General features: G+C 47.0%; 2 protein-coding genes and 1 pseudogene across 6 annotated transcripts in view; 1 reads left to right on the top strand and 2 right to left on the bottom strand.

Moving 5' to 3' along the window:
• Positions 1-3505: 3505 nt before the first annotated feature.
• On the bottom strand, positions 3506-3955 carry LOC112392938 (60S ribosomal protein L32 pseudogene; annotated as a pseudogene).
• Positions 3956-10958: 7003 nt separating this feature from the next.
• HPS6 (HPS6 biogenesis of lysosomal organelles complex 2 subunit 3) lies at positions 10959-13660 on the bottom strand. The gene has a single exon (XM_024735086.1). It carries the CDS (start codon positions 13481-13483, stop codon positions 11072-11074), a length of 2412 nt encoding a protein of 803 aa, XP_024590854.1. The 5' UTR covers positions 13484-13660; the 3' UTR covers positions 10959-11071.
• A 4555-nt stretch (positions 13661-18215) lies between these two features.
• ARMH3 (armadillo like helical domain containing 3) overlaps positions 18216-27660 on the top strand; it is a 172505-nt gene continuing 163060 nt past the window's right edge. For 4 of the 5 annotated variants that reach the window (XM_024735064.1, XM_024735063.1, XM_024735060.1 and 1 more), the window contains exon 1: positions 18216-18366. The gene's annotated coding sequence lies outside the window, so the exon portion shown is untranslated. Of the gene's footprint in view, positions 18381-27660 lie in introns of all 5 variants that reach the window. The other variant, XM_024735062.1, reaches the window with a different exon arrangement.

Genomic DNA, 27660 nt, shown 5'->3' with positions numbered 1-27660 from the left:
TGTCCCCTGCATCGGCAGGCGGACTCTCAGCCACTGCGTCACCAGGGAAGCCCCGGATGTTTTGTTTTTACATGTACCTCCTTTGCCTTATAAGTTTCAGTGCTCTTGGTCCTTTTGTTCATATGCCTAAGTACTAAGTTAAACTCCCAATGCTAGGGTAGTCCACTCATGCCTGGGGGTCCTATCCTTGAGCTGAGAGGGGTTCCCCAGGTCTACACGGGAAGGGGAAAGGTGCTGGCCTAAAGCCTGTAGGCCTGTCTCCTTTCTAGTCCCACCTCTCTCACCTGCTGGCCAAGGATCCAGCTTGCCTGTTTGCAGCTTAGTTTTCTCTGTAATATGGGCATCATAACTGCTGTTCTGTGGGCTTCAGAGGGTAGGAGGATCAGATGAAGTAGATGACAGGGAGTTACTTCTTTTTCTTTAATTTTTGGCTGCACGCGGGCTTTCTCTAGTTGCGGCGAGCAAGGGCTACTCTTCATTGTGGTGCGTGGGCCTCTCACTGAGGTGGCTTCTCTTGTTGCGAAGAACGGGCTCTAGGCACATGGGCTTCAGTAGTTGCGGCGTATGGGCTCAGTAGTTCTGGCTCTCAGGCTCTAGAGCACAGGCTCAGTAGTTGTGGCACAAGGGCTTAGTTGCTCCGCGGCATGTGGGATCTTCCCGGACCAGGGATCGAACCCATGTCCCCTGCATTGGCAGGCGTATTCTTAACCACTGCGCCACCAGGGAAGTCCAGGGAGGTACTTTGAGGTGTGAAATGCTCTTCCAGTGTGTGTGTGTGTGTGTGTGTGTGTGTGTGTGTGTGTGTGTGTGTGTGTGTGTGTTGGGGAGGGGTGGGTGGAAGTTATCCAAGGTGTGGCCTGGCAGAGCAGTTTCTTCCCAGGCTAAGGTCAAAGCCAGGTCCTCTTCCCACTATCAACACCAGAGCCTGGGTCCTGTTTGTTGTTCTTGGCTCCTCTCCTAGCAACCAAACCAGCGTTGAAGAAGGTATTGCCAAGCAATGGGGACCTTGCCTCTCAGCTCTCTAGGAAGAGGGGTCAGAGCTCCAGACCCTGGCAGCAGCCTTATAGCACCCTGGGCAAGTGCAGGGAGCTCTATCAGCAAGTTCATGGCCTAAGGCTCAACCTCAGCCTTAGCTTGGTGAGGGGCCCTCCCGAGACCTTCAGCTCTTTACTGCTACCCTGAGTTTGACCCAGAAAAGATAGCCTCCACCCAAGATATATACCCCGTCCTTAGGGAGACCTGATGAGGGAGACCCCACCTCATTCTTGGGGTGTGTATTAGCTTTCTAGGGCTGCAGTAACAAATTATCACAAACTTGGTGGCTTTAAACAACAGAAATTTATTCTCTCACAGTTCTGGAGGTCAGAAGTTCAAAACTAAGGTGCCCACAAGGTTGGTTTGTTCTGGAGGCTCTGAGGAGAATCCATCCCATGCCTCTTTCCTAGCTTCTGGGGGCTAGCAGCAATCCTTGGCATTCCTTGGCTTGTAGACCCATCACTCCAATCTCTGCTCTGTCTTCACATGACCTCCTTCTGTGTCTCTGTGTTGTCTCCTTTTCTGTCTTATAAGGATACTCATTCTTGGATTTAGGACCCACCCTAGTCCAGGATGACCTCTTTTTGAGATCCTTACCTTGATTAACTCTGCAAGGACGCTGATTCAAAATCAGGTCATATTCTGTGGTTCTGGGTGGACATATCACTTGGGGGCCATGATTCAGCCCACTACATGTGCCTCCAATTGGATGGAGGAAACCTAAGCCCACTCTTGGGGAGTCATTGACTCTGAGAGGAGAAATCTGTCCCTACTTAAAGAAGCCCCTCTTTTTTTTGGCCACGCCCTGTGCAGCTTGTGGGATTGTATTTCCCTGACCAGGGATGGAACCTGTGCCCTCAGCAGTGAAAGCACAGAGTCCTAACCACTGGACCACCAGTGAATTCCCAAAGAAGCCCCTTTATGATGGAGAATTTGATTCCCAGGCTAGTTCCCAAGAGCCTTTAAATTGAGACAGGCACACAAATGTTGGTGGCGGGGAATGGTCAGCATTGGCAGAATCCAGACCACTGTTCTCTATAGAACAATGGGAGGGTGTTGTGTCTGTCGTGTGAGGATTTGGAAGGGGACCAAGGGGGAGTTTCCGCCTCCACGAGGCCAGTGAGGCAAGCCAGACACATGGCCTTAGTCTTTGCCCTCCCCCTTTTTCTTTCTCCAGCTCCCAGATGTTAATGAGCTGATCTCAGTGTTAAATACATTTTTGAAAATGAACCCCTTTATAATCATCAACAAAGTAGGACTGTTCCCGAGGGTGGTCTTAATATGCTGGGGAAGCCATCAGGGTTAAGCCCCCATAAGGGTCTTTTTGCCAAACCAAGCTAGCTCCCCGAGCCCTGTTTCTTCCTTACTTGCCAGGACCTACCCATTCAGCTGGGTTCTTTTCTTTCCCACTCTGGGGATTCTCTTCCTGAACTGGGAGCCGTAGAAGCCTTGCAGCTGGTACTACCTCATGCCTCCTTTCTTTTTTCTACAAACTGCAAGAGCCTCAGGCTGCTTCCTACCCATTCAATCTCTGGGGGTCCTCACGCCTCTAGACTGGATGCTGAGTGAGGCACCAGCTCTCCTCACACCTCTTTGCCCCCCCACCCCCCCATTAAGATCTCCCTAAAGACAATTGCAGGGTACCTTTTCCTTTCAAAGCTTTTACAGTTGGTCACTATGTGGAAGGAGGCCCGAAGTCTGAGGAAGGTTTGAAAACTTCAGAAACCTGGGAAACTTCTGCCAACCCTCGTCCATGGAATGAAAGGGCAGCCAGCCTCTCCACTTAGATCTGGCCTGAAGACACCAACCAGGACAACCATTCATGTTCCCCTTTACCTCTGTATGGCTACATTTGAGCACCTCCCAGTTGGCTTTTCTCACCTCTGTATTTCCTCAGCCTCATGCAGGAATAGCCCCTTTATGGAATGATTTTTTAGGAGAGTCACCAAAGAAGTCCCAGTAGGGCCAACTCCTAATCCCCCCTTTCCTAGAATTAGTTGCATGGATTTGGGGTTAGAGAAAGTTGGAACACCAGTCTCTCCATGGTATTCCAGAAAGAGTGGATAAGAGGGCACAGACATTGTGGCACATATGGGATGGGTACCCCCCAGCTCCAGATCCTTCTTTTGTACTACCACTCCATTTCCACCACCCCACCCAGATGTGAATACCCAAGTGGAGGATATTGGGATATCAACAGAGCTTATAATACAGAAGATTTGTTGAATTCAACCTGTTAAGAATTTCAGTGTATTGATGGACTCAGTGGGTTTGCCCACTGAGTGGTCAATACACATAAGCTGAGAATCCATTACTTTGAGAGATGGATGTGAGAGATGTGAGGAATGAAAAGAGATGACCAGAGCTTGACAGGATTGGGATGGGGAATTGAAGCTGGGCACAGTGATGGGAGAGGAAGGCAGAGTTGACGGACTGACAACTGCTCCCTCTTTTTTTTTTTTGCTGAGTTTTATGGTCTTATTAACACAAACAAAATGTGTGCATGAGCTGTCTGTTCATTTTCTTCGCTGCACAGCCTGGCATTGGGATTGGTGACTCTGATGGCCAGCTGGGCTGCTCTCTCCACAATGGCTTTGTGGTTCTTGGAGGAGATGTTGTGAGCAATCTCATCATAGTAAGATTTGTTGCACATCAGCAGCACTTCAAGCTCCTTGACCTTGTGGACCAGGAACTTCCCAAAGCCGCTGGGCAGCATGTGCTTTGTTTTCTTGTTGCCCCCATAACCTATGTTGGGCATCAAGATCTGGCCCTTGAATCTCCTGTGCACTCTACTGTCAATGCCTCTGGGTTTCCGCCAGTTCTGCTTAATTTTGACGTATCAGTCTGACTGGTGCCAGATGAACTTCTTGGTCCTCTTTCTGATAATCTTGGGCTTTGTGAGGGGTCTGAGGGTGGCCATGACGCCTAGTAGGAGATGGCTGCCACCTCCACAGGCAGTGCTGAGGAGAAGAGCTCCATCTTGTTTTCTTGATGGCTCCTCAGCCGTTCCCACATACATGACCCCTTGGACCTCTGCTTCCAAAAAACTATTCATAGGGGAAGAAATGGGTTAACCACAGATTCTCCTCCTGGCTTTCCCTCATGCCAAGCAAATGAGCCCTCTTTGAGTTAAGGGTCTGACTGATATAATTAAGGGGATGATGGACAAGGCTAACAAAATTGACACAGAATCAAGAGCCTACTCCCAGGTCCAGTTAAGTTTGTCATTAAAACAAAAAACACACCTCTTCAGGGTCTCAGTAGTGAGATCTGGGACCAGCTGGGAAGGTGCTGCTGTCTACAAGGAGAAACTATATCTTTTACTGGAGAAACTACAAAGGTTTAGGAAATCCAACCAGTGTTCCCCATTCTGTTTTTCTGACTCTTCTTCTCTGGTTTGATCCCTCTTGGCCATCCACTTCCAAACTTTCTACTCTGGAGCCATTCCATTCCTCTCTTTTGAAGCAGCCATTCCCTTATACCCCATAAAGCCCACCTTATGTTTTCTTCCCCAACATTTACAGGGGAGACCTACTTGCTGGGGAACTCACTAGGGCCTGACCAGTTGGTGGAGGGAGGAAGTGGGTCACTGATGTGTCCATCCTCCCTCTCCTAGGCTTCCCATGAATCACCTCTTGCCCATACTGACCCTCCACTATCCCCAAAGGGCTATGAGAACAATGAACCAATCTAGTCAGTGATGAGCAGTCACTTGGTTTCCCCTCTGGATAACTCTCCAGTGATATCCAGGTCAGTGTCCCCCCTGCCTTGGCCCAGGACACTGACCTGGCTATGCTTGGGTCCCCTCTGCCTCTATACCTCCAATCAGCCTTCCCTTTCCTTCCCCCACTGTAGCCTTCCCATGTCCAGCATCACAGCTCTGTGGGAAGGGCTCTATGCTGGGGAAGGCTCTATGCTGGGGAGGCTCTGCCCCCCAGTTCTGAGGCTCTAGGCTCCTCCTAGAGCCTGTGTGGGGTGGTTAAGGGTGGGACAATGCCCACTTCTCCCTGGGACAAAACAAAAATAATAGAGACTTTGATAAGACTGCATGTCACCTTGGAATCTGAGTGGCTGCCAAAGCCTGAGGACTTGACACCTATGAAAGACCTGGACAGTCTGCCCCTCCAGAACCTTTAGCTCAGCGAGGCCCAAATGAGGTGGACTGACCTCATTCTTGGTGCAGGCCACACCCCCTCCCCCTTCCTCAGCTCTTCACAGCTCCTTCCTTTTTCCTTCATTTCTCAGATAATGGAAAGCTCTAGGAGACCAAATCTAGATGAGCTGTCCCACTGGCTCTACGCTCTGGCTATAATTCTGGTGAGAGGCCCCAAGGGACCCCTCTCTGCTCTGTCCTCCATCCTCCAGCAATCACACTTGAGAGCGTCCTCTGCTCTCCAGGGTGAGAGCATTTCCCTGCCTCCCCCAGGTCCCTCTTCCCATTCCCATCTGTCTGTCTCCTCTCTTCTCCTGGTCCAACCTCATCCTCTTACTCATCTCTCTGCCTCTGTCTTTCCTCACCTTTGTTCTTGCTCCTGTGTAGTGACCTTTGGAGCCAGGCCCGGGCTCTCCCTCTGGGAAGTAGAGGAGAAAACACTCCAAGGCTTCTACCTACAACTGGTGAGTGACCCTGGTCACTCAGCCCTGACCTCACAGCCTGATTCAGCCTCCCTCCCCCCCTGAATTTTTGTTTACCAGCAGAAATGGGGACGCATGCAGTAATAGTGTAAGCAGTTTACAATTCACACAGTCCATTAGCCTTGAAATTGTGATTCTCAAAAAGTTTTATATTTAGGAAGATTCACCTTCATTTCACATTTTGTGCATAAAGTGAGACTATTGATTTTGAATAAAGCCCAGCATCTTATTCCTATATTTCAAATTCATGTAAAATATGACCTCACTGTGCCTTCCCAGAAATCTCTGCTGTGCCCTCAACTTCCTCCTCAGTTGGCTCAAATTATCCAGATCAGTCTGGTAGCTAGGGCAGAGTTCCAACCCTGGAGAGGAAGCATCCTGGCAGCTCAGGTCCCTCTTTCTTCTGGGTGATACTGTCCTAGTACAAGACCAGGGTCACTTTGCCTCCCCTTGATTTGCTCCCTGAGTTCTACCCTGACCTCTTCCTCTCCTCCTCTCTTGCCCTCAGAGAACCTTAATTTACCACCTTCAAAGGCTTCTTCGGTCTTAGTCAAGAAATGGGCAAGTGTGTGCTTGTTTAAGGGTAATGGTGGAGCTGGCGGTGATGACAGTAACCACCAGGGGGAGCCTGTGCCTAAGAAGAGATTGAGTGGGGCCCTGGGGAGCCACTCTGAGGATTTTTCTTCCTTTCTTCCAGGGCAGTAAGGGTGCCAGGCATTCCAGCCTGAGGGGGCTCCCTCTGGAGCTGGGGGTCTAGAGCTGCACCCTCCCCACTCTCCAACTTCCTCTCTTTCCCTGACCACCAAGGGGAAGTGTGAACCAAGTTCTGGTACATTTGTACAGTGTGGAACACTTCCTAAGGACAAGTTCCCTTGATGGCTGGGTCAGGGTATGGGGGAAAAGCAGAGTGGTTTGGATACAGCCCACTCTGGCCACCAGTTTCCTACAGGAGAAAGGGGTGGGCTTTGATCTCTGGCCTTTGCGGGTTGGGGAAGACTTTGTTTTTTTTTTTTTTTTTTTTTAATTATTTTTGTCTGTGTTGGGTCTTCGTTGCTGTACGCGGGCTTTCTCTAGTTTCGGAGAGTGGGGGCTACATTTCTTTGAGGTGCGCGGGCTTCTCTTTGCGGTGGCTTCTCTCGTTGCGGAGCACAGGCTTTAGGTGCGCGGGCTTAGTAGTTATGGCTCGTGGGCTTAGTTGCTCTGTGGCATGTGGGATCTTCCTGGACCAGGGCTCGAACCCGTGTCCACTGCATTGGCAGGAGGATTCTTAACTACTGCGCCACCAGGGAAGTCCTGGGTTGCTGTAGTCTTGTGTTCCAGTCATTGGGTGGCATGGAAACCGTGGTCTGTGTCTAAACAGTGAATCTCCTGGTGAGGGAAGGGAATATGGGTGGGCAGTAGGGAGATGAAAAAGGGAGGATTGGGCTCCATGGCCAAATAGGCAGGTAGAGGAGCCTCAGGATTTGCTTCCTCTCCTTTGCCCAGACTGCATTCTGGTCTTGTGTAGCTTAGCTTCACCTTCAAGCTTTCCAGAGACTACTACCAAGTGAACTTGAGAGTAGTATGCTCCAAAGATGAGGCATACCTGTGGAAATGCACCTACCCAGGGACCTCAGGCCTTCCTACCACCTCCTGCCCAGGGACTTTGGACCTGGGATCTTGTCCACTGCTCAAAACCTTCAGCCCCGGAGCTTCGCCCTTTACCCAGGCACCCAAGATCAAGGACCTCAGAGCTCCCAGATCTCCCATATCCCCAGGTCCCAACATCCTGTCTAGGGACCCTCTCTACTTTCTGATCCTAGAATACTCCCTGCCAACCAAAGACCTCAGACTTGGGATCTCCACTCACCTATTTGGAGCCCTCTGACTCTGGAAGACCACACTGGGCCAGCTCTCTGATGGTCCTCTCACACACTCCAGCAGAACCCAGTCACACAATGATATCTATATCCCCGAGCTGTTCTCCAAAGTCCTGAGACAGGGTTGGGGGTCACTTTACCCTCCTCACTGGAGCTGGAGCATGAGCAAGGACAAGAGCAATCAAGCACCAAGTCTGTAACAGCAGGTGAGAGTTCCCATCTAGGCTCACCTGCTCTCCTCAGAGCTGCCAGGCTGGGTGGCTCCCCTACTTGTGGGTGGCCCTGAGGAAATTCCTTGAGCCAAACAAGTCCAAGGAAAAACCTGGCCCCCTTCTTTTGCCCATGTCCCCAGAGACCCACTGAGTACAATTCTTTTCCCTCCAAGCACAGAAAGAGGCCCAAGCCAATCTCAGGCTGAGAAGAAACAACAATGAGGAACTTCCCTGGCTGTCCAGTGATTGGGACTCTGTGCTTCCAATGCAGGGGGCGCGGGTTTGATCCCTGGTCAGGGAATTAAGATCCCACAAGCCACCTGGAGTGGCCAAAAAAGAAAACCCAAAAAACAACAACCATGATTCAGCAGGATCATGAACAGGAAACAGATTCCTGCTTTTGTCCATCCCCAGCTTCCCACAGAGGGGCCATAATGGGCCCAGCCTCCAGACTAAAGAGGAGGATGAACCCCACCCAAACCAGGGCTGAGGTAGAGGCCAAGGGATGACCTGTCCCTAGTTCTGGGCCTCTGGGAGGAGCAGAAGCTTAAGGGTCAGTAGCTTGACTCCAGATATTGGTAGACAACCTGTCTTAAGGGCCAGGACAACAGCCATCCAAATTCTGGATGAGGTCAAGCTACCATCCTTAGACTTTCATGAGGCCGAGGAGTAACACAAGCCCTGTATAAACCTGAGGTGCTGCCCCCTTCCTCGAGACTGAGGAACTGTCCCTAGTCCCACATGAGCCTAAAGGGCCACCTTAAGTCCAGGATGAGGCTGAGCAGAACCCAAGCTGCAGGTCCTAGCTGAGGGCAAAGCTAAGTGGTAGTCCTTACCTTGGGCCCAAGCCTTGGACAAGGGATACCTGGGGGCCCAGGGTGATGCTGAGGAGCAGCACCCAGAGTCCTACCCTAAGCCCAGAACCAGCCTGAGGGCTCACTTGGGTAGAAGTGGGCAGAGGGCCTAGGCCTCTTCAAAGGTGGTCCTGCTGACTAAATCCAGATGAACAGAAATATGTTCTGGAGACGCTCTTTTTTCTTAGTTTTGGGAGTTAGCCTCCAAGCAACCCTCCTCCAGTGACTCTTGTTACTAAGCCAGAGGGCTCTGCAGGTAGCTCTCCTGTCTGTGGTAAATCTTCCCGTTATCCAGTGGCTGCTCCAGAAATCCTGGGGGAGACAAGCATGGGCTCAGGGCCAGCACAGTTCCTACTCAGGAACAGAAGAGTCTTGGGGAAAGGAAGTGTGTACTTCTGCAGATCCCCCTCCTCACAACAGGCTAGAGAAGCTAGCATTGAGCCAGGAATGAGAAGTGCTTCAAGCCCAAGCCGGTAGTAGCTATTGGGCTGTACAGTGAAGTGGTTCAAATCTTAGAGCTACTACTTTCTAGCTGACTGACCTTGGTCAAGTAATCTTTCTAAATCTCTGTTTCCTCCCCTGTAAAATGGAGATAATATTAGTACTTTCAGGATGGGGTTATTAGAAACATTAAAAGAGGGACTATTTAAAGACTAACAGAGTGACTGGTATACTTTAAATGCTCATAAATGTTAATTATTTTCATTATTGGAAGTGGTCGCTTTAGCCAACAGATTCAGATTTAACCACTCCCTCTATAACCAACTGTATGAGGCCCTCAGCTATTGAAAAACACACCAACCGTGTATGCATTTCTGGAGTGTTTTCCAACACCAACCATCAATTTTCTGTGGACATCAATTGGGTGTCCTACAAGTCACCTCAATTCTGATACTAACTACCTCTCAATTCTGATACTAACTACCTTGAGTTAGCACAGATCCCACAGGTTAAGGGCTCAATCCCACAAGACTGCCCTCACTTCAAATGCCAGTCACAAGTCACTGGTACTTCTGATCAGCTGGCTATAAATTGGGAGTTCCCATGCTATAAATTGGTTTGATAATTTGCTAGAATGGCTAACAGAACCCAGGGAAATACTTACGTTTACCAGTTTATTAAAGGATACAACAGTCAGATGGAAGAGACGCATAGGGCAAGGCATGGTGTGAGGGGTGTGCATGGGGCTTCCATGCCCTCTCTGGGTGCATCAGCACCTTAATGTGTTCACCAAGCCAGAAGCTCATCAAATTTCCCTGTTCAGGAGCTTTTGTAGAGCTGTCTCTAGCCCCACTCCTCTCCCAGGAGGTTGAGGATGGAGCTGAAAGTTCCAACCCTTTCATCACTCGGGTCTTTCTGGTGACCAGCCCCATCCTGACGCTAGGGGTCCCCACTTTAAGTTACCTCATTAGTGTAAATGCAGGTTTGGTCTAAAGGGGCTTGTTATAACAAAGACATTTCTTTTTTTTTTTAATTTAATTTAATTTAATTTTTATACAGCAAGCTCATGGACTGTTAAATTTTATTTATTTTTCCAACACAAAGCATAGGGAGCTGGAATAAGTCCCACCACTTCAAAGAGTTTCCCTATTTAATTTGTTTTAATATTTCTTGTAGGCAACTTTTTTCTGTTGAAAATGAAAACTTTGACCTTTGGGAAGTAACAATTCAAAACTTAAAAAATATTTGGATATAATATTAACTAAATCTCCAGTTTAAATCTGAAATTTTCTGATAATTTTTTTAGCTTTTTCTCTCCCCCTGCATCTGTGTTCATTTTTATGATAAAGCACACCTTAATTTATCTAATAAATATGTTCCCAAAATAGGAATCAGATATTTAAAATGTAGTGAGGATTTGCTGTTTAAATGGCTTCTACTGTAAATTTATTTGCAGTGTAAGTTATTTGACCTTAATTTATCTTTGAGGTATGCCTGGATTTTAATCTATTATGTTTGTCTAAATGAAGGCACATCAATTAACCATTGGATCTATTCCTGTTTATTACTCTCATAAAATCTAAAGCTATCACTTTGAAATTTAAAATCCAGAATCTCCTGTGGTTAGCACCATTACTACTACCAGCAATGTAGTTTTTCTTTTTTTTTGAATTTTATTTTATACAGCAGGTTATTAGTTATCTATTTTATACATATTCGTGTATATGTGTCAATCCCAATCTCCCAATTCATCCCCCCGACCCCTACCCCCCCGCCAGTTTCCCCCCTTGGTGTCCATACGTTATAACAAAGATATTTCTATCACTCAGGAAATTCCAAGTGTTTTAGGAGCTTTGCGCCAAGACAGAAACCTGAGGATAAGGACCAAACATATTTATTACACACACACATATATGTATACAAATTGCTCCAGAAAAGAGAAGAGTGTTGTGAGTATTGCACACACAGGTCCCCACTCTGGCCCCCTCCAACTCCTAGACACCTTTCCCTGATCACTGTGTCCTAGAAACAATTTTCAGCTTGTGTCAGTCACACAGAGGCCCTGTCCAGATGGTGCCCATGCCTCCAGGCCTGGGTGGTCTGATGCCTGGAGGGCTGACATAGGTCCCCGAGGTGGGGTAGGGGGTGGAGTGCCTGGGTCCCATAGAATGTCCTCATATTGGCTTAGAACTGGGCCAGAGGGTCGTCCTTGAGTCCCAGTCTGCTCCAGCAGGGCTCTGAGCAAGCCCACAGTGAGAGGGGGCTCTGCCCCAGGCTCAGGGAATGGGGCAGGGGGCTCCAACTCATCTGGGAGGTGTGTCCGCAGTAGAAGCAGGAGCTCAGTTGGAGCTAGGTCTGGTGGGCACAGGCGGCAAAGGAGGGGGAGGTGAGCATCAAGCCGGCGGTGCCGGGCAAATTCGGCCAATAGCAGTTTGAAGATCTCACTTCGAAGCAGGGGGCTGGAGGAGCTGAGCGCCAAGCCAGCCTCTAGAGCCCGCTCCCACTCTTCCTTTTGCACCAGCTGCCCCACAGCTTGGAGCACAGCTTTGGGCCGCCCACTGCCCAAGAGCAGGTCTAGCTCCAGTGCTTCAGGCCTAGTCCCCTCCTCACCTAGTACTTCCAGGGCTCGGCGATAGAGGGGCAGCCCTGGGCCCCCTGATCCCCAGCCAGGCCCGCCCTGCTGCTGTGCCAGCTCCACAAAGGGTGGCAGCCATCGTGGCTCCAGCCGGCAGAGGCATTGGCACAGGAGTTCAAAGAGGGGCAGTATCCCACTGGGTGGCTCCTTTCCACCTGTTGTAACACCCAGTACTTTCTTCCACACGTCAGGGGGAGCTTGGGACCTCAGCCTGCCATTCCCATCTGGCTGGAGCTGCAGGGCCCTGAGGATGGCACCCCAGGCCGCTGTAGGGAGGGCTTGGAAAACGGTGTTGAGCTGGGCCAGCTGGTCTCCCATCAACTCAGTCCTCAGCAGCCGTGCCACTTCGTGCTCTGCCAGCTCAGTCCAGCCAGCCTCCTCATCATCCCCAGCCACCAGCTGGGCTTTAAGCTGCTCTAAGCCCCGGTAATCCCGAAGCTCGGCCCTCAGTGTGGTCAATAGTGTTGATGGGGACACGTGGCCCTGGAGGATGGAAGCCAGGGCCTGAGGTGCCCGGAATGTGCTGTTGTGTCGCAGTTCCTCTGGGGTGAGCCGGGCACCCCGCAGGCTCCGCCGCTGGTAGTACTCGCAGGCCTCCTCAAACACCAGATCTTCAGCTGAAGGCAGCTCAAGGCCTTGTGGGGCTTCCCAGCCTACTCGAAACAGACCCACAGCTGAAAGCAAACGAAGACCCCCTCGGGTCTCCAGCTCTTCCTCATTTTCCATGCCAGGGGCTGGGGGTTCCAGCAGATGTACTCGATCTGTACTTAGGACCTTCCTTTCTAGCAGCTGCCCACTGCCCATGTCCAGCAGTTCCAATGTGGAGCCCAGCACACAGGCCAGAGTGCCATGAAATGCGCCCAGTGCTGCAGACCCTGCCAGGCTGGCAGGTGCCTCCTGAAGGGTGCCAACAGCCCGGGTACCACCGTGGGGCTGCACCAGGCTCACAGTGCCCCTGAAGTCAAGCCACAGCAGGCCCTGGGGAGTTGGGGCCCAGGTGTGTACAGTTAATGGTTGCCTGGGGGACAGCAGCCCAGGAAGGCCTCGGAGCAGGGTCCTGAAGTCCCACGGGTCCCCTCCTCCAGGATTCAGGCTCTTACTGTGGGAGAGGCCAAGACATGGGGCAGCCACCACTACCTTGCCCTTGCTTGGGCTCCAGATGAGCAGAATGTGGCCCACGCCAGGCCAGGTGGTGGCAGTGGGCACCAGGAAGAGGTCCTTGCGGGAGGTCAGCAGCCCGAAACGGGGGCAGTTGTGCAGCAGGATGTGTGTACGGCCCAGGTTGGTGCCGGCCTCCCCGCTGGGCTCCAGGGTCCGGACGCACACACAGTGGCTGAAAGCCACTGCGGGAGGCCCTTCGCGGCCCTCAGCGCCAGCCTGACGCTCCTCGCACCACACCAGGCGGCCTCGAGGCGCCGCCACGGCCACCACACGGGCTCCACCGCCAGTACACAGCTCGGTGCTCTGCAGCAGCCGCCAGCCGGGCCCCACCCCCGTGCCCCACACCTCGGCTAGGCCACTCTCCCACACTAGGACTAGCGCCGGTCGTGCCGGCCACGGTAGGAAGAAGGCGTCTAGCGGTGAGGGCTGGCCAGCCGGCCAGGCACGTTCCAGTTCCGCGCCGGGTCCACGCACCGCGACCAGCAGTTGCGGGCCCGGTGCCCCCGGAGGTCGCAGCAGCAGCAGGTGGCGGCCGTCCGGGCTGCAGCGAACTCGGACGTCTGGGTCCCCGGCCAACAACTCCCGGAGCCGGGCCGCGCCGCTGAAGTTGTTCAGGTCCGAGAGCAGGCGCAGAGTTCCCGCACGCTTCATGGTGCCGCCCGCGCCGGTGCACGCCCAGGCCCGCCGCCCCGTGGGGCGAGGCCCGGCTCTCGGTGCCGGGTTCCCAACGGAGGTCAAGACTGGGGTTGAGACTTCCGCTCTTCTTTGAGGAGGTGAGCCAAAGCCGGGCCGAGTCGGCCCCGCCCAGCCCGGCCCCGCCCCTCACGGCTAGCTTGCGACTGGAGCCGGTATACTCCCTGCCGGCACAACACCGCCCACCAGGGGCGGGGCCGCAGGAGCCTCGCGGGGGTGGAGCCGCGGAGCACACAATCTTCTCAGCGCTCCGAGCTCGCGAGTCCTGGGGAAGCTCTCAGAGACGGGATGTAGGCCTGCTGCTTCAGGCCCCAGGAAACCGCAGAGCGGCACAGAGTATGACTAAGGTATCTGGCTTCCAGCCCGCCCAGCATCCAACTACCAAGCCTTCCCTTCCCTCCACGCCTCGCTCTCTCATCCCAGTTTATTCATGAAATTTTTATTGAGCACCTACTAAGTGCTAGGCTCTGAGTAGACAACCCTGAACAAAAGAGAAAACCTCAACTTCAGGGAGATGACAAACTAGTGGAAAAAATAGTAATGACTAGTACTTCCATAGCCCTTACTGTGTGACTCCCCCACCCCACCCCGCCTTTTAAAGATAAGGAAAATGAAGTACAGAGAGATAAAGTAAACTGACCAAGATCACACAGCTATTAAGCAGTAGAGATACAGGTGGGATTTCAACCACAGGCAATCTGGGTCCAGGGTCAATGCACCAAACCACTGTATCAACAGGTCACCCAAACTAACATTTTGCTAGAAAACAAAATGAACACATACTTTAATGGCACTGAGTCTGTGTGTAATCTCTTTAGCACCTACAAATTGATATGCAGGAGTCCTTTCCACCCCAGATTAACCTTCTCAGGTGCTGTGGTATTCCTCTCTCCTCCTCCAGTCCCTCCTTCATTAGCTTGCCCCTCCCTCCCTTTCCATGCAACTTCCCTGAGAACAGCATCCGTTTCTGTTTCATCATCCTCATTCTGTCCTCCTGCTCTCAGCATAGAAATACTCCCCAGTCTGTCCTGTCCTGGAAGTCACTCTTTCATTCTCATCTCCCCCAACCTTTACTCCTATCACTCCCTCTCCCTTTCATTTCACAGTCAAGTTTCTTGCAAAGATCTAGTATTTGTTGCCTCTACTTTCTCTCCTTCCATTCATTTCTCAAACCAATACTTACCCGAAGTAGATTTTCCTGAAGTCTTCAAGGCATTTTAATTTCCTTTTCTCTTTTGAGACATTTGACAACTTCCTTATTGAAAGTCTCTCCTGTAGTTTCCACAGCATCTTTCTCCTCTAATTCTCCTCTTTTTTAGATGGTGCTGTCTTCAGAACTTTTATTGCCATTGGTTCCTCTTTCTCCACCATCCTTTAAATGCTGGTTTTAAATTCTATTTGGGGCCCTTTTATCTTTTTTCTCCCCATATTATTAATATTTTTTTAGCCCTCTTCCTAGGCCATTTATTCCCTGCTCATGGCTTGAACCATTACCACTAGGACAATGGCTCCAAAATATTTATCTACACTCCAGAGATCTCTGCTGAGTTCCAATGAAGGTATCCAAATGTCTACTAAATATTTCTGCCTGGATATCTCATAGACATTTCAGTCTCAACATGTCCTAAACATCATCTTCCTCCCCAAATTTGCTCCTCCTCCAGCTGTTCCTAGTTGCCATGGGATTTCTTTCATTGTTATAGCCTCACTTAAAAACACTACATTTAAAAAATTGAAGTATTGATTTACAGTATTGTGTAACACTAAATATTTTTTGAGTATTTTTAGCCATATTTCTTTTTTTTAAGTTTGTTTATTTATTTTTGGCTGCATTGGGTCTTCACTGCTGCTCACGGGCCTTCTCTAGTTGCGGCGAGCAGGGGCTAATCTTCATTGTGGTGCACGGGCTTCTCATTGCGGTGACTTCTCTTGTTGTGGAGCACGGGCTCAAGGCACACGGGCTTCAGTAGTTGTGGCTCGTGGGCTCTAGAGCGCAGGCGCAGTAGTTGTGGTGCACGGGCTTAGTTGCTCCGTGGCATGTGGGATCTTCCCAGACCAGGGCTTGAACCCACGTCCCCTGCATTGGCAGGTGGATTCTTAACCACTGTGCCACCAGGGAAGTCCCTTTAGCCATATTTCTGATGGATACACACGTGCATATTTCTGATGGTTACAAAAGCATGCATATATGTATATGCCACTGTATTTTTAATTTTTTCTTCCCATTTTATTGAGACATGACTGATGTACAGCATTGTATAAGTTTAAGGTGTACAGCACAATGATTTGACTTACATATTACCACAATGAATTTAGTGAATATCCATCATCTCATATTGATACAAAATTAAAGAAATAGAAAAAAAATCTGTTTTCCTTCTGATGAGAACCCTTAGGATTTAATTATACTTGTATAGTGTTAATTATACTTATCGTGTTGTACATTATGTTGTATCCTCACTTTTAGAGTAGAGCCTGGCACAAAGAAAGACTTCAATAGATGTTTGGTGAAAGAATGAGTAAGCTTGAGTAGGCACATGTGTGATATCACTAAGTGTGATATCACTTAGGAACCTTTTAAGAGTTATAGAATAGTTACAGAAATATGGAAAAAAATGAAATTTACTAGAAGAACATTGGTGTGGGGAGGGTCACAGAAACTGCAGGAGACAGGAAGAACAGGCTTAGAAAATGTGCAGGAACCCAAACTCTCTGACGACCAGGAAATAGGAAGCACAACTATTTTTCTGCAGGAACCATACAGCCAGGACACCACAGCCCCTGGTGCTGCATGACTTGGTCACTGCATTTGTGGACAGCACCTGTTATGAATGACTTCTGACCATCTTTTCATCTCTGCATCTCTTGATCAAGAGCTGAAGCCCTTGGAAGTTGCACCTAGTGGCCAAGCCCAGGTCACATGAGCTCACTTATCTTGGTTGCCCAGGGCCTGGTTTTCCATCAAGACTCTACCCAAAGGGGCTTCCCTGGTGGCGCAGTGGTTGAGAATCCACCTGCCGATGCAGGGTACACGCGTTCGTGCCCCGGTCCGGGAAGATCCCCCATGCCGCGGAGCGGCTGGGCCCGTGAGCCATGGCCGCTGAGCCTGCGCGTCCGGAGCCTGTGCTCCTCAATGGGAGAGGCCACAACAGTGAGAGGCCCGCGTACCAAAAAAAAAAAAAAAAGACTCTACCCAAAAGAAAAGGGCCCCAGAAAAGGAGGGGAAGGGCTCAGTGCTGGATAACCAAACCAATATAACATAGGCCTTTTATTATCCCCATTTTCCAGATAGGAAACTAAGGCTTAGAGAGCTCATTTAATCGTCCAAAGTCATACATCTAGTAGGTAGCCAGCCTGGGGTTCATTTCCACAGTATCCCAGAGGTCGCGCTCTTACCTACTCAGTCTGTGGACTTATAAACTTACCCTCTGCTGAATCTGTATTTAATTCACTTCCCGCCAGTGTATTGTGTTTCTTCACCTTCACACTTTCGCCTTTCCTTTTCTTCTCTCCTCTAAGACTTAACTTCATCTTCATCTTCTCCCAAAAGGCCTCTGAAGATTGACAGGGAATTTTCCATTCTCTGAATTTTCAGGGCATTTACAGCTTGAGCTTTTCTAAGCTTACCTTCGATAATTCACTGTTTGATATTTAAAACATTTAATTGTATATCTATTTTTCTATCTATCATCTGTCTATCACTTTCTTACAATATAATCTCAGAATTGTAACTGTTTTTCTTTTTACTACTCCCAGAATTGGGTATTCAGTAGGTGCGCAACAAAGATGTGCTAAAAGGAAGTCAGGTATGGAAGGGGTTCTTTCAGTTGTACAGGAGGCTTCTAACTCATGTTCAGGAACAATAGTTCTTGGGGTTCACCTCAAGATGCCTTCCTATTACCACTTCTCACTCTTTTTTTATATCCTATTAGGGTACAACTTTTTACCACTAATCATGTTTTATGCCACTGTGTAAACAGACAAGAAAAATTAAAATTACCTGGGCTTTTGGGCTATTAAGACCTCTTTCCTGATAGATCTGGGTTTAAACTTTTCTTCACCTCTTACTAACTCTAGAACATTAAGCAAGCTATTTAATCACTCAAAACCTTTTTTTTTTTTTGATATCTGTGAGGTACCAACTTTATAAAGTCATTATAAGGAGACACATACACGCACACACTGCCCGGCATGTCTTTTTTTTTGGTTTTTTTTCCAGATTCTTTTTTTTTTTTTTTTAAATTTTATTTTCTGCATGTCTTTTTTTAATCTTCCATTTTGCGTGTGAGAAAACTGAGACTCAGAGAGGTAACTTGCCAAGTTGACACAGATTTACACGGTGCTTTGTACATAGCAGGCACACAATTACATATATGTTGATTGAATGAGTTTGTCTCCAATCTTTCACTTACAGAGTTGCAATAAAGAGCTTGGAACATATATCTTTCCAAACTTTGCCAGTGTTTTTAGAGGATATATTTACTGCTGGAAGTGGAATTGCCGATTTCAGCGTCTGCCATATTTAAAGAAACTGCTAATTCAACTTGCATCCAGTAGACTCTTGATACATGTTTCTTTTGCTAATTTCTTTCTCGTGGTGCATTTTGGGAGTCGTAGTCTTTGTGATGGTTGCTGGGAATCGTGGTCCGAGCCAGCCTCAGGCAGTCGGCGCGGGCGAACGTATCACGAGGCAGGCTTTAGGATCCTGCGGGGCACGGCGGGCCGGGGGAAGGGTCTGGGGAGGTCCGGAGCGCGTCCGTGATCCCGGAGCAGCTGCGGCGTCGGTGGCGTCGGGAGCGAGCCGGTCCGGGAGCGGCGCGGGTGGTGGAGGAGGAGGCAGGGTAAGCGGCGCTCGGTAAGCGGCGCCGGCCCGGCCGGTCTCCGAACCTGGCCAGCCTCTGCGGGTACTGCCATACTAGGCCTTGGCCCTGAGGCGGCCCTGGAGGCGGGGCCTGCGCTCGCTAGGGCACGACAGGGGTTATGGGGGGAGAGGGAGGGAGGGCAGCTGCTGAGGAGCGCAGAGGCTGCGTGCGGCGGAGCGGAGAGAGAAGCGGCTCGCTGCTCCAGCTGCCGGTCCCTCTAACCCTCCAGTGCCGGTCGCACGCCTCTCGCTCCGGGTCCCTGCTGGGCCCTCCTGGCAGCCGAGGCGCCGACCTTTGACCCAGCAAGAGGCTGACTCCGACCCCTCAGGCTACCTTGAAAGCTTTCCTCCCAGGTGTTTCCCACCCGAGTGGCCTTCTTCCCAGCCTGTTTCTGGGGTGAGGGCGTGGGGCAAGCAAGACCTCGGAGAAGGGCTAGAGGAAGCCCTGTCTGCCCGAAGTCATCAGGCGTCCCGGAAGGTCCCCGTCTCCTCTTTACAGTCTCTGATCGCCGGGCTTCAGCCCACCCTTTACATACAATCATTGAAGCTACCGTGTTTTCTCTGGTTACTCTGTGTGAACCTGGGAAACAAACCTGTTTCCAGGCAAGTGTAGGGAAGAAACAGGAGATAAAAACTGGTTCCCTGGGGAAGAACTAACAGAAACTGAGGAGTGCTGCCTTTCGACATGGGGAAGTAGAAACTTGGGCAGGCCCGAATAAATGTGGATCATCCGACCCTCCCCAATTCTTCCTCTCCAGAAAAAGTTTTGAGTTCAATGAGAGCTGTTTCTTTGCTATTCTATACTCTCTCTGACTTTGTAAACCAGGGCAAATAGGATTTGTGTCCCTGCTCTTAATTTAGCACAAGTTAATTGGAATTATTTTGGGTGTACCTTCAGTTGGTCTTGTGTGCACAGTAGTTCCTATGTGAGGGCTTTTCCAGATATCAGATCAATCAATCTAGAGAAAGGTGGATCCTTCTAGTTAGGATTGTGAAGGGGGACTCTCATTCGTTCCTTAATGAATAGGGGAGCCTTTAACGTATTTTCATTGGATGTTTAGGCATTATAATTCCTACACTTGTTCGACATTTGAATAATAATAATAAAACCTCTTGAAAACTCAAAGCAGTGTTAATGAAAGTTGGACTTTTACATAGAGCCAAGTTCAAGAATCCATAAAATTTTGGGAAAATAACCAAATAACAAATTGATCCAGGATATATGAGGGCACACAGTTTATTAAACACACATTTATTGAACACTTGTTAAGTTTTCTTTTTAATGCATTTTTGGCCGCACCGGGTCTTAGTTGTGGCATGTGGGATCTTTGTTGTGGCATGTGGCATCTTTCATTTTTATTTTTTATTTTTAATTAATTTATAGCTGCATTGGGTCTTCATTGCTGTGCGCAGGCTTTTCTTTAGTTGCGGCGAGCGCGGGCTACTCTTCGTTGCAGCGCGCAGGCTTCTCATTACGGTGGCTTCTCTTGTTGTGGAGCACAGGCTCTGGGCACACGGGCTTCAGTAGTTGTGGCCCTCGGGTTCAGTAGTTGTGGCTCATGGGCTCTAGAGCGCAGATTCAGTAGTTATGGCGCATGGGCTTAGTTGCTCCACGGGATGTGGGATCTTCCTGGACCAGGGCTTGAACCAGTGTCCCCTGCATTGGCAGGTGGATTCTTAACCTATGTGGCATCTTTTAGTTGCAGCATGCGGACTTTTTAGTTGTGGCATGCGGACTCTTAGTTGCGGCATGCATGCGGGATCTAGTTCCCCAACCAGGGATCGAACCCAGGCCCCCTGCATTAGGAGTGCAGAGTCTTACCCACTGGATCACTGGGGAAGTCCCTATTGAGCACTTATTATGTAACTGGCACTGGGGTTAGAAATATGAATATCTTTCTTCAAGAACATCAGAGAGACATATTCACATGAAAATTGTAGTGTTATATATCCATTAAAAGGAATTTATATGGTGTGAAGGAAATATTACCATTGCCTGGAAAGTCAGGGAAATGTTTGTAGGGAGGAGATACTTGAGTTGGGTGTTGGAAGATGGGTAGGAGCTTGCACAAGTAAAGAAGGGCATTCCAGATGGAGACAACAGCATGAGCAAAGGCATGGTGAAAGTGTGAGGAAAAAAAAATAACATGATGTTTAAGTGTCAGAAATTTGTCCAAAACAGGATGTGTGGTGGGGAAATTGCCAGGTGAGACTGAAAAGAGAGTAGGGAGCTATTGGAGCGTTTTAATGTTAGGGAGTGACAAGTGCAGATTAAGGTAATGAGAAATGAGGCAGTGAGACTAATTAGAGTTGTTGCAGTTGACTGAGAGTCTGAATAAAATGTGACCGTGGGAGTGAAGAGGAGGGGAATGGATTTTAGAAATATTTCTAAGATAGCTGCAATAGGATTTAGTGACTGGGGAGAGACAGTGGGCTAAGTTTTCTAATTTGAGAAATTGGGTAAATGGGAATTTCATTGACCAGGATATGGATTAGTAAAAGTAGAGCAGATTTTTTTTTGCGGTATGTGGGCCTCTCACTGTTGTGGTCTCTCCCGTTGCGGAGCACAGGCTCCGGATGCGCAGGCTCAGCGGCCATGGCCCACGGGCCTAGCTGCTCTGCGGCATGTGGGATCTTCCCGGACCGGGGCACAAACCTGTGTCCCCTTCATCGGCAGGCGGACTCTCAACCATTGTGCCACCAGGGAAGCCCTAGAGCAGATTTTTTTAAGGTTTGGGTGGCTATAGAAAGAGGTATAGGGGAGCTAGTCTGGTATGCTGAGATCAAGTTGTCATGGGATATGCACATGGAGATGTTACTAGGCAGCTGGAAGTAAGGAGGCCTGGTGAGCTTGGCAATAGCTTGGAGTAAGTGAGGACATATTTGAAAAAAAATCCTGGGAAAATAATTTTTATTTTATTTCTTTATAAGGAAATATTAGAATATGCCCTTCTCCCACTTAATAGTGAGCTTCTCAAGGCAGGGACCATATACCTCAATAATTTTGCATCCCTTTTCCCCTTATACAATGCCTGTGTTATTATAAGCTCTCAATAAATGTTAGTTAAGCTAGCAGGAAATCAATTTACTTTGCCAGGTCGAAGTTACCTTTTGGGCTTTCTTTAAGAAGATTATGAGAGGCTGTCTTATAATTTTCATTTTATACTTAAGTGGTATTCATGAGGCTTGTATGGGTCAACAGGAAAGGAAATGAAGAAGATATGAGTGATGTGTTGCTGCTTGAGGAAGTTCAGGGCATGAGCAGGAGATAGACAGTATTAATTTATAAGAGGCTCCTGCTCATTGAGAAGAGGATCTTACAATGAATTCTCATTCTGGAAGATGTCAGAAAAATGTGATTTTCAATCAGAGTTTCCTGAAATCCTGTCAATTTGAAGTTGGTTCCTCCTTCTGAAGGTGCAAGTGCATTCCTTCTTGTGTAAAATCATTTGAAAGGGAACCTGAGGTGGTCATGTTTATTTAAACCTCTTCATCTGTATTATTAGTTTGTGAAAGTTGGCAGACTCAGTAGATTCTGATGGGACCAGACTGAATTCTCTTCTGTGAAGCTAGTTCACTTCTAGTAGGTACAGACTATGGCTGATATCCAGAGTAGAGATTGCAGAAGTCCTGGTTTTGCCACTTGCTGTTTAGTCTTGGGAAAGTCCCTGAGTTAATTCCACTTTCAAGTGTAGCCTAAATACTCACTCTGAGGTGAGCGCTGTTCAGAGCACACACAAGATACAGACGCTGCCCCATAGTGGCACATGTGCTTATTACTGAATCAGGCTGGTTCTATCCTAGCATCTAGAATATAGGGATGATGCTTGTCAGATGATGTCCTGAGCTGACTGACTTTTCTTGGATCAAGTGGGAATGTTGATACTATGGATATCAGTTTGGAGTTTCCATAGAATTTTAACTGAATCTGGATTTTGAATGTTCTACTAGTTAGCACCTGCTTTTTTTGCACTAACAAGATATTCTCTTAGGGAGAAGGGCTACCAGACAGAAAGATTTAGTGGCTGTACCACTTAAAATCCATTACTTTGGGCAAAGTAACATCCTCATTGTAAAATTATGGTATTAGTACCTACTTCATTTGTTTATTGTGAGGATTAAGTACAGCATATTTAAATCACTTAGAATAGTGCCAAGTACATAGTGACTACTCAGTAGTGTTATTTATTATTATATACCACCTTGAGTGGGAGGCTGTGCTCTGAAAGATTTGGAGGAATGAGTGATGAATTCCATCCCCAGTAATTAAAAAAAACAGAAATGATAGAACAAAAGGGTGGACAGTTCTGGAGCCTGTGGAAGGAAAACCACATTCACGGAAAGATAGCCAAAATGAAAAGGCAGAGGACTTTGTACCAGATAAAGGAACAAGATAAAACCCCAGAAAAACAACTAAATGAAGTGGAGATAGGCAAGCTTCCTGAAAAAGAATTCACGATAATGATAGTGAAGATTATCCAGGACCTCAGAAAAAGAATGGAGGCAAAGATCGAGAAGATGCAAGAAATGTTTAACAAAGAACTAGAAGAATTAAAGAGGAAACACCCAGAAGAATTACAGAACAAACAAACAGAGATGAACAATACAATAACTGAAATGAAAAATACACTAGAAGGAATCAATAGTAGAATAACTGAGGCAGAAAAACGGATAAGTGACCTGGAAGACAGAATGGTGGAATTCACTGCCATGGAACAGAATAAAGGAAAAAGAATGAAAAGAAATGAAGACAGGCTAAGAAACCTCTGGGGCAACATTAAATGCAACAACATTTGAATTATAGGGGTCCCAGAAGGAGAAGAGAGAGAGAAAGAACTGGAGAAAATATTTGAAGAGATTATAGTCAAAAACTTCCCTAACATGGTAAAGGAAATAGCCATCCAAGTTCAGGAAGTGCAGGATAGACCCAAGGAGAAACACACCGAGACACATAGTAATCAATTTGACAAAAATTAAAGACAAAGAAAAACTATTGAAAGCAACAAGGGAAAAATGATAAGTAACATACAAGGGAGCTTCCATAAGGTTAACAGCTGATTTCTCAGCAGAAACTCTAAAAGCCAGAAGGGAGTGGCATGATATATTTAAACTTATGAAAGGGAAGAACTTACACCTAAGATTACTCTACCCGGCAAGGATCTCATTCAGATTTGATGGAGAAATCAAAAGCATTACAGACAAGAAAAAGCTAAGAGAATTCAGCACCACCAAACCAGCTCTACAACAAATGCTAAAGGAACTTCTCTAAGTGGGAAACACAAGAGAAGAAAAGCACCTACAAAAACAAACCCATAGTAATTAAGAAAATGGTCATAGGAACATACATATTGATAATTGCCTTAAACGTGAATGGATTAAATGCTCCAACCAAAAGACACAGGCTCGCTGAATGGATACAAAAACAAGACCCATATATATGCTGTCTACAAGAGACCCACTTCAGACCTAGGGACACACACAGACTGAAAGTGAGGGGATGGAAAAAGATATTCCATGCAAATGGAAATCAAGAGAAAGCTGGATTAGCAATACTCATATCAGATAAAATAGACTTTAAAATAAAGAATGTTACACAAGACAAGGAAGGACACTACATAATGATCAAGGGATCAATCTAAGAGGAAGATATAACAGTTATAAATATATATGCACCCAACATAGGAGCACCTCAATACATAAGGCAACTGCTAACAGCTATAAAAGAGGAAATCCACAGTAACACAATAATAGTGGGGACTTTAACACCTCACTTACACCAATGGACAGATCATCCAAACAGAAAATTAATAATGAAACACAAGCTTTAAATGACACAATAGAGCAGATAGATTTAATTGATATTTATAGGACACTTCATCCAAAAACAGCAGATTACACTTTCTTCTCAATTGTACATGGAACATTCTCCAGGATAGGTCACATCTTGGGTCACAAATCAAGGCTCAGTAAATTTAAGAAAATTGAAATCATAGCAAGCATCTTTTCTGACCACAATGCTGTGAGATTAGAATTCAATTACAGGGAAAAACAAATGAAAAACACAAACATGGAGGCTAAACAATACGTTACTAAATAACCAAGAGATCACTGAAGAAATCAAATAGAAAATCAAAAAATACCTAGAGACAAATTACAACGAAAACACGATGATCCAAAACCTATGGGATACAGCAAAAGCAGTTCTAAGAGGGAAGTTTATAGAAGCCTACCTCAAGAAACAAGAAAAATCTGAAATAAACAATTTAACCTTACACCTAAAGGAACTAGAGAAAGAAAAACAAACAAAACCCAAAGTTAGTAGAAGATATCATGAAGATCAGAGCAGAAATAAATGAAATAGAAACAAAGAAAACAATAGCAAAGATCAATAAAACTAAAAACTAGTTCTTTGAGAAGATAAACAAAATTGATAAACCTTTAGCCAGACCCATGAAGAAAAAGAGGGAGAGGACTCAAATCAATAAATTTAGAAATGAAAAAGGGTAAGTTTCAACAGACATTGCAGAAATACAAAGCATCTTGAGAGACTACTACAAGCAACTCTGTGCCAATAAAATGTACAACCTGGAAGAAATGGACAAATTCTTAGAAAGGTTTAACCTTCCAAGACTGAACCAAGAAGAAACAAAATATGAACAGACCAATCACAAGTAATGAAATTGAAACTGTGATTTAAAATCTTCCAACAAACAAAAGTTTAGGAGCTTCATAGGTGAGTTCTTTCAAACATTTAGAGAAGAGCTAACACCCATCCTTCTCAAACTCTTCCAAAACATTGCAGAGGAAGGAACACTCCCAAACTCATTCTATGAGGCCACCATCACCCTGATACCAAAACCAGACAAAGATACTACAAAAAAAGAAAATTATAGACCAGTGACACTGATGAATATAGATGCAGAAATCCTCAACAAAATGCTAGCAAACAGAATCCAACAACACATTAAAAGGATCATACACCCTGATCAAGTGGGATTTATCCCAGGGATGCAAGGATTCTTCAGTATACGCAAATTAATCAATGTGATACACCATATTAACAAATTGAAGAAGAAAAACCATATGATCATCTCAATAGATGCAGAAAAAGCTTTTGACAAAATTCAACACCCGTTTATGATAAAAACTCTCCAGAAAGTGGGCATAGAGGGAACCTACCTCAACATAATAAAGGGCATATACGACAAATCCACAGCAAACATCATTCTCAATGGTGAAAAACTGAAAGCATTTCCTCTAAGATCAGGAACAAGACAAGGATGTCCACTCTCGCCACTATTATTCAACATAGTTTTGGAAGTCCTAGCCACGACAATGGGAGAAGAAAAATAAATAAAAGGAATACAAATTGGAAAAGAAGAAGTAAAACTCACTGTTTGCAGATGACATGATACTATGTAGCTCCAGCAATCCCACTACTGGGCATATACCCAGAGAAAGTTATAATTCAAAAAGACACATGCACCCCAATGTTCATTGCAGCACTATTTACAATAGCCAGGTCATGGAAGCAACCTAAATGCCCATTGACAGATGAATGGATAAAGAAGATGTGGTATATATATACAATGGAATATTACTCAGCCATAAAAAGGAACGAAATTCTGTCATTTGTGGAGACGTGGATGGATCTAGAGACTGTCATACAGAGTGAAGTAAGTCAGAAAGAGAAAAACAAATATTGTATATTAACGCATATATGTGGAACCTAGAAAAATGGTACAGATGAACCAGTTTGCCGGGCAGAAATAGAGACACAGATGTAGAAAACAAACGTATGGACTCCAATGGGGAAAAGTGGTGGGGTGGGGGTGGGATGAATTGGGCAATTGGAATTGACATGTATACACTAATTTGTATAAAATGGATAACTAATAAGAACCTGCTGTATAAAAAAATAAGTAAAATAAAATTCGATAAAAAAACTGTAAAAGAACAGAAGAGTGGTGGCCTGTCCTGGAGCTCTCTATGAAGGGAATTTAGAGAGGTGGCTTCAAGAATGCAGGCCTCACTTTATTTTCATTTTGGAGGTATGAAAGACTTGGAGTGACTAGCAGTAAAAATCCATTAAAATGGAAAGGAGTTATAGGCTGGTTTTAGAGCCAATCTATAGGGTGCAATTGAGGGAACCTGTGTCCCATGCTACTGAGAGAAGGTATGGCGGGGAATCATGTGGAACAGCAGTATGTGAATGCAGCGAGTGAGCTAAATCCTTGGGGCCTTCAGAAGGGAAGAGGCATGTTAGGAGCTAGTTTGAGAAATGAAGTGTTGGTATTTGGAGGTAGAAATGCCTTGCATTATAGTGCTAGTGTTTACCTTGAGAGTGTGGGATGCCTTGCAGAAGAACATACGGAGCAGATAACTTTTGCCTAAAGATTAAAAAAAACCCCTCACATCTAGAGGAACTAGGGAACTCTTTTTAGGAGAGTCTTGGAGGAGGCTATTTCTGGCTTTATAAACATATTGCCCCCTCTTGTGTGTTGGGTGAATGGCTTATTGTCAGACAGTGGAATGGTAATATCTGACTCAGCCACATCTCTTGGGCAGACAGGGTTTTCATCTCCTTCACTAGGCATTGTGGATTACTATAGTCAGTGTGTTTTGTAGTGATCCTTCACAGATGGGCAAACTGCGGCTAAGATCCTAAGGAAAGGGGATGCGTTGGTGAGTTAATATGGGGAGAATGAGCTGGAAGTAGGTGAGGATTGCTCCAGTGCCCTTTCTAGAGATGGCAGAAGTTTTATTCATCCTCTTAAAATCATCTTCTGTCCAGATGCTCCTTTCTTTTGAAGGCCTGATTTAAGGCTCAGATGAGTACTTCTCAAACTTTAGTGAGCATCAGAATTATTTGGGGCAGGGTTTTTCAACCTCGGCATTATTGACTTATTGGGCCATATAATTCTTTGTTGTGTTAACTGTTCTGTATACTTTAGGATGTTTAGCAGCATCCCTGGCCTCTACCCAGTAGATGCTAGTAGTACCTTCCCTCCCAGTTGTGACAACCAAAAATGTCTCCAGGCATTGACAAATGTCCCCTGGGAGGCAAAATTGCCCCAGTTGAGAACCAGTGACTGGAGTGATTATTAAAAATGTAGACCTCTGGGCTTCTCTGGTGGGGCGGTGGTTGGGAGTACACCTGCCGATGCAGGGGACGCGGGTTTGTGCCCCGGTCCAGGGGGAATCCCACATGCCGCGGAGTGGCTGGGCCCGTGAGCCGTGGCCCCTGAGCCTGCGCGTCTGGAGCCTGTGCTCC

The sequence above is a fragment of the Neophocaena asiaeorientalis genome, unplaced genomic scaffold (genome assembly GCF_003031525.2).
Source record: "Neophocaena asiaeorientalis asiaeorientalis breed wild unplaced genomic scaffold, Neophocaena_asiaeorientalis_V1.1 scaffold240, whole genome shotgun sequence".
Classification (NCBI taxonomy): Eukaryota; Metazoa; Chordata; class Mammalia; order Artiodactyla; family Phocoenidae; genus Neophocaena; species Neophocaena asiaeorientalis.
This window is presented reverse-complemented; position numbering and strand designations above follow the sequence as displayed.

What these genes read in the sequence shown, in the direction of transcription:
- HPS6 (XM_024735086.1), bottom strand. Translation starts at nt 13,483, where the DNA reads ATGAAGCGTGCGGGAACTCTGCGCCTGCTCTCGGACCTGAACAACTTC.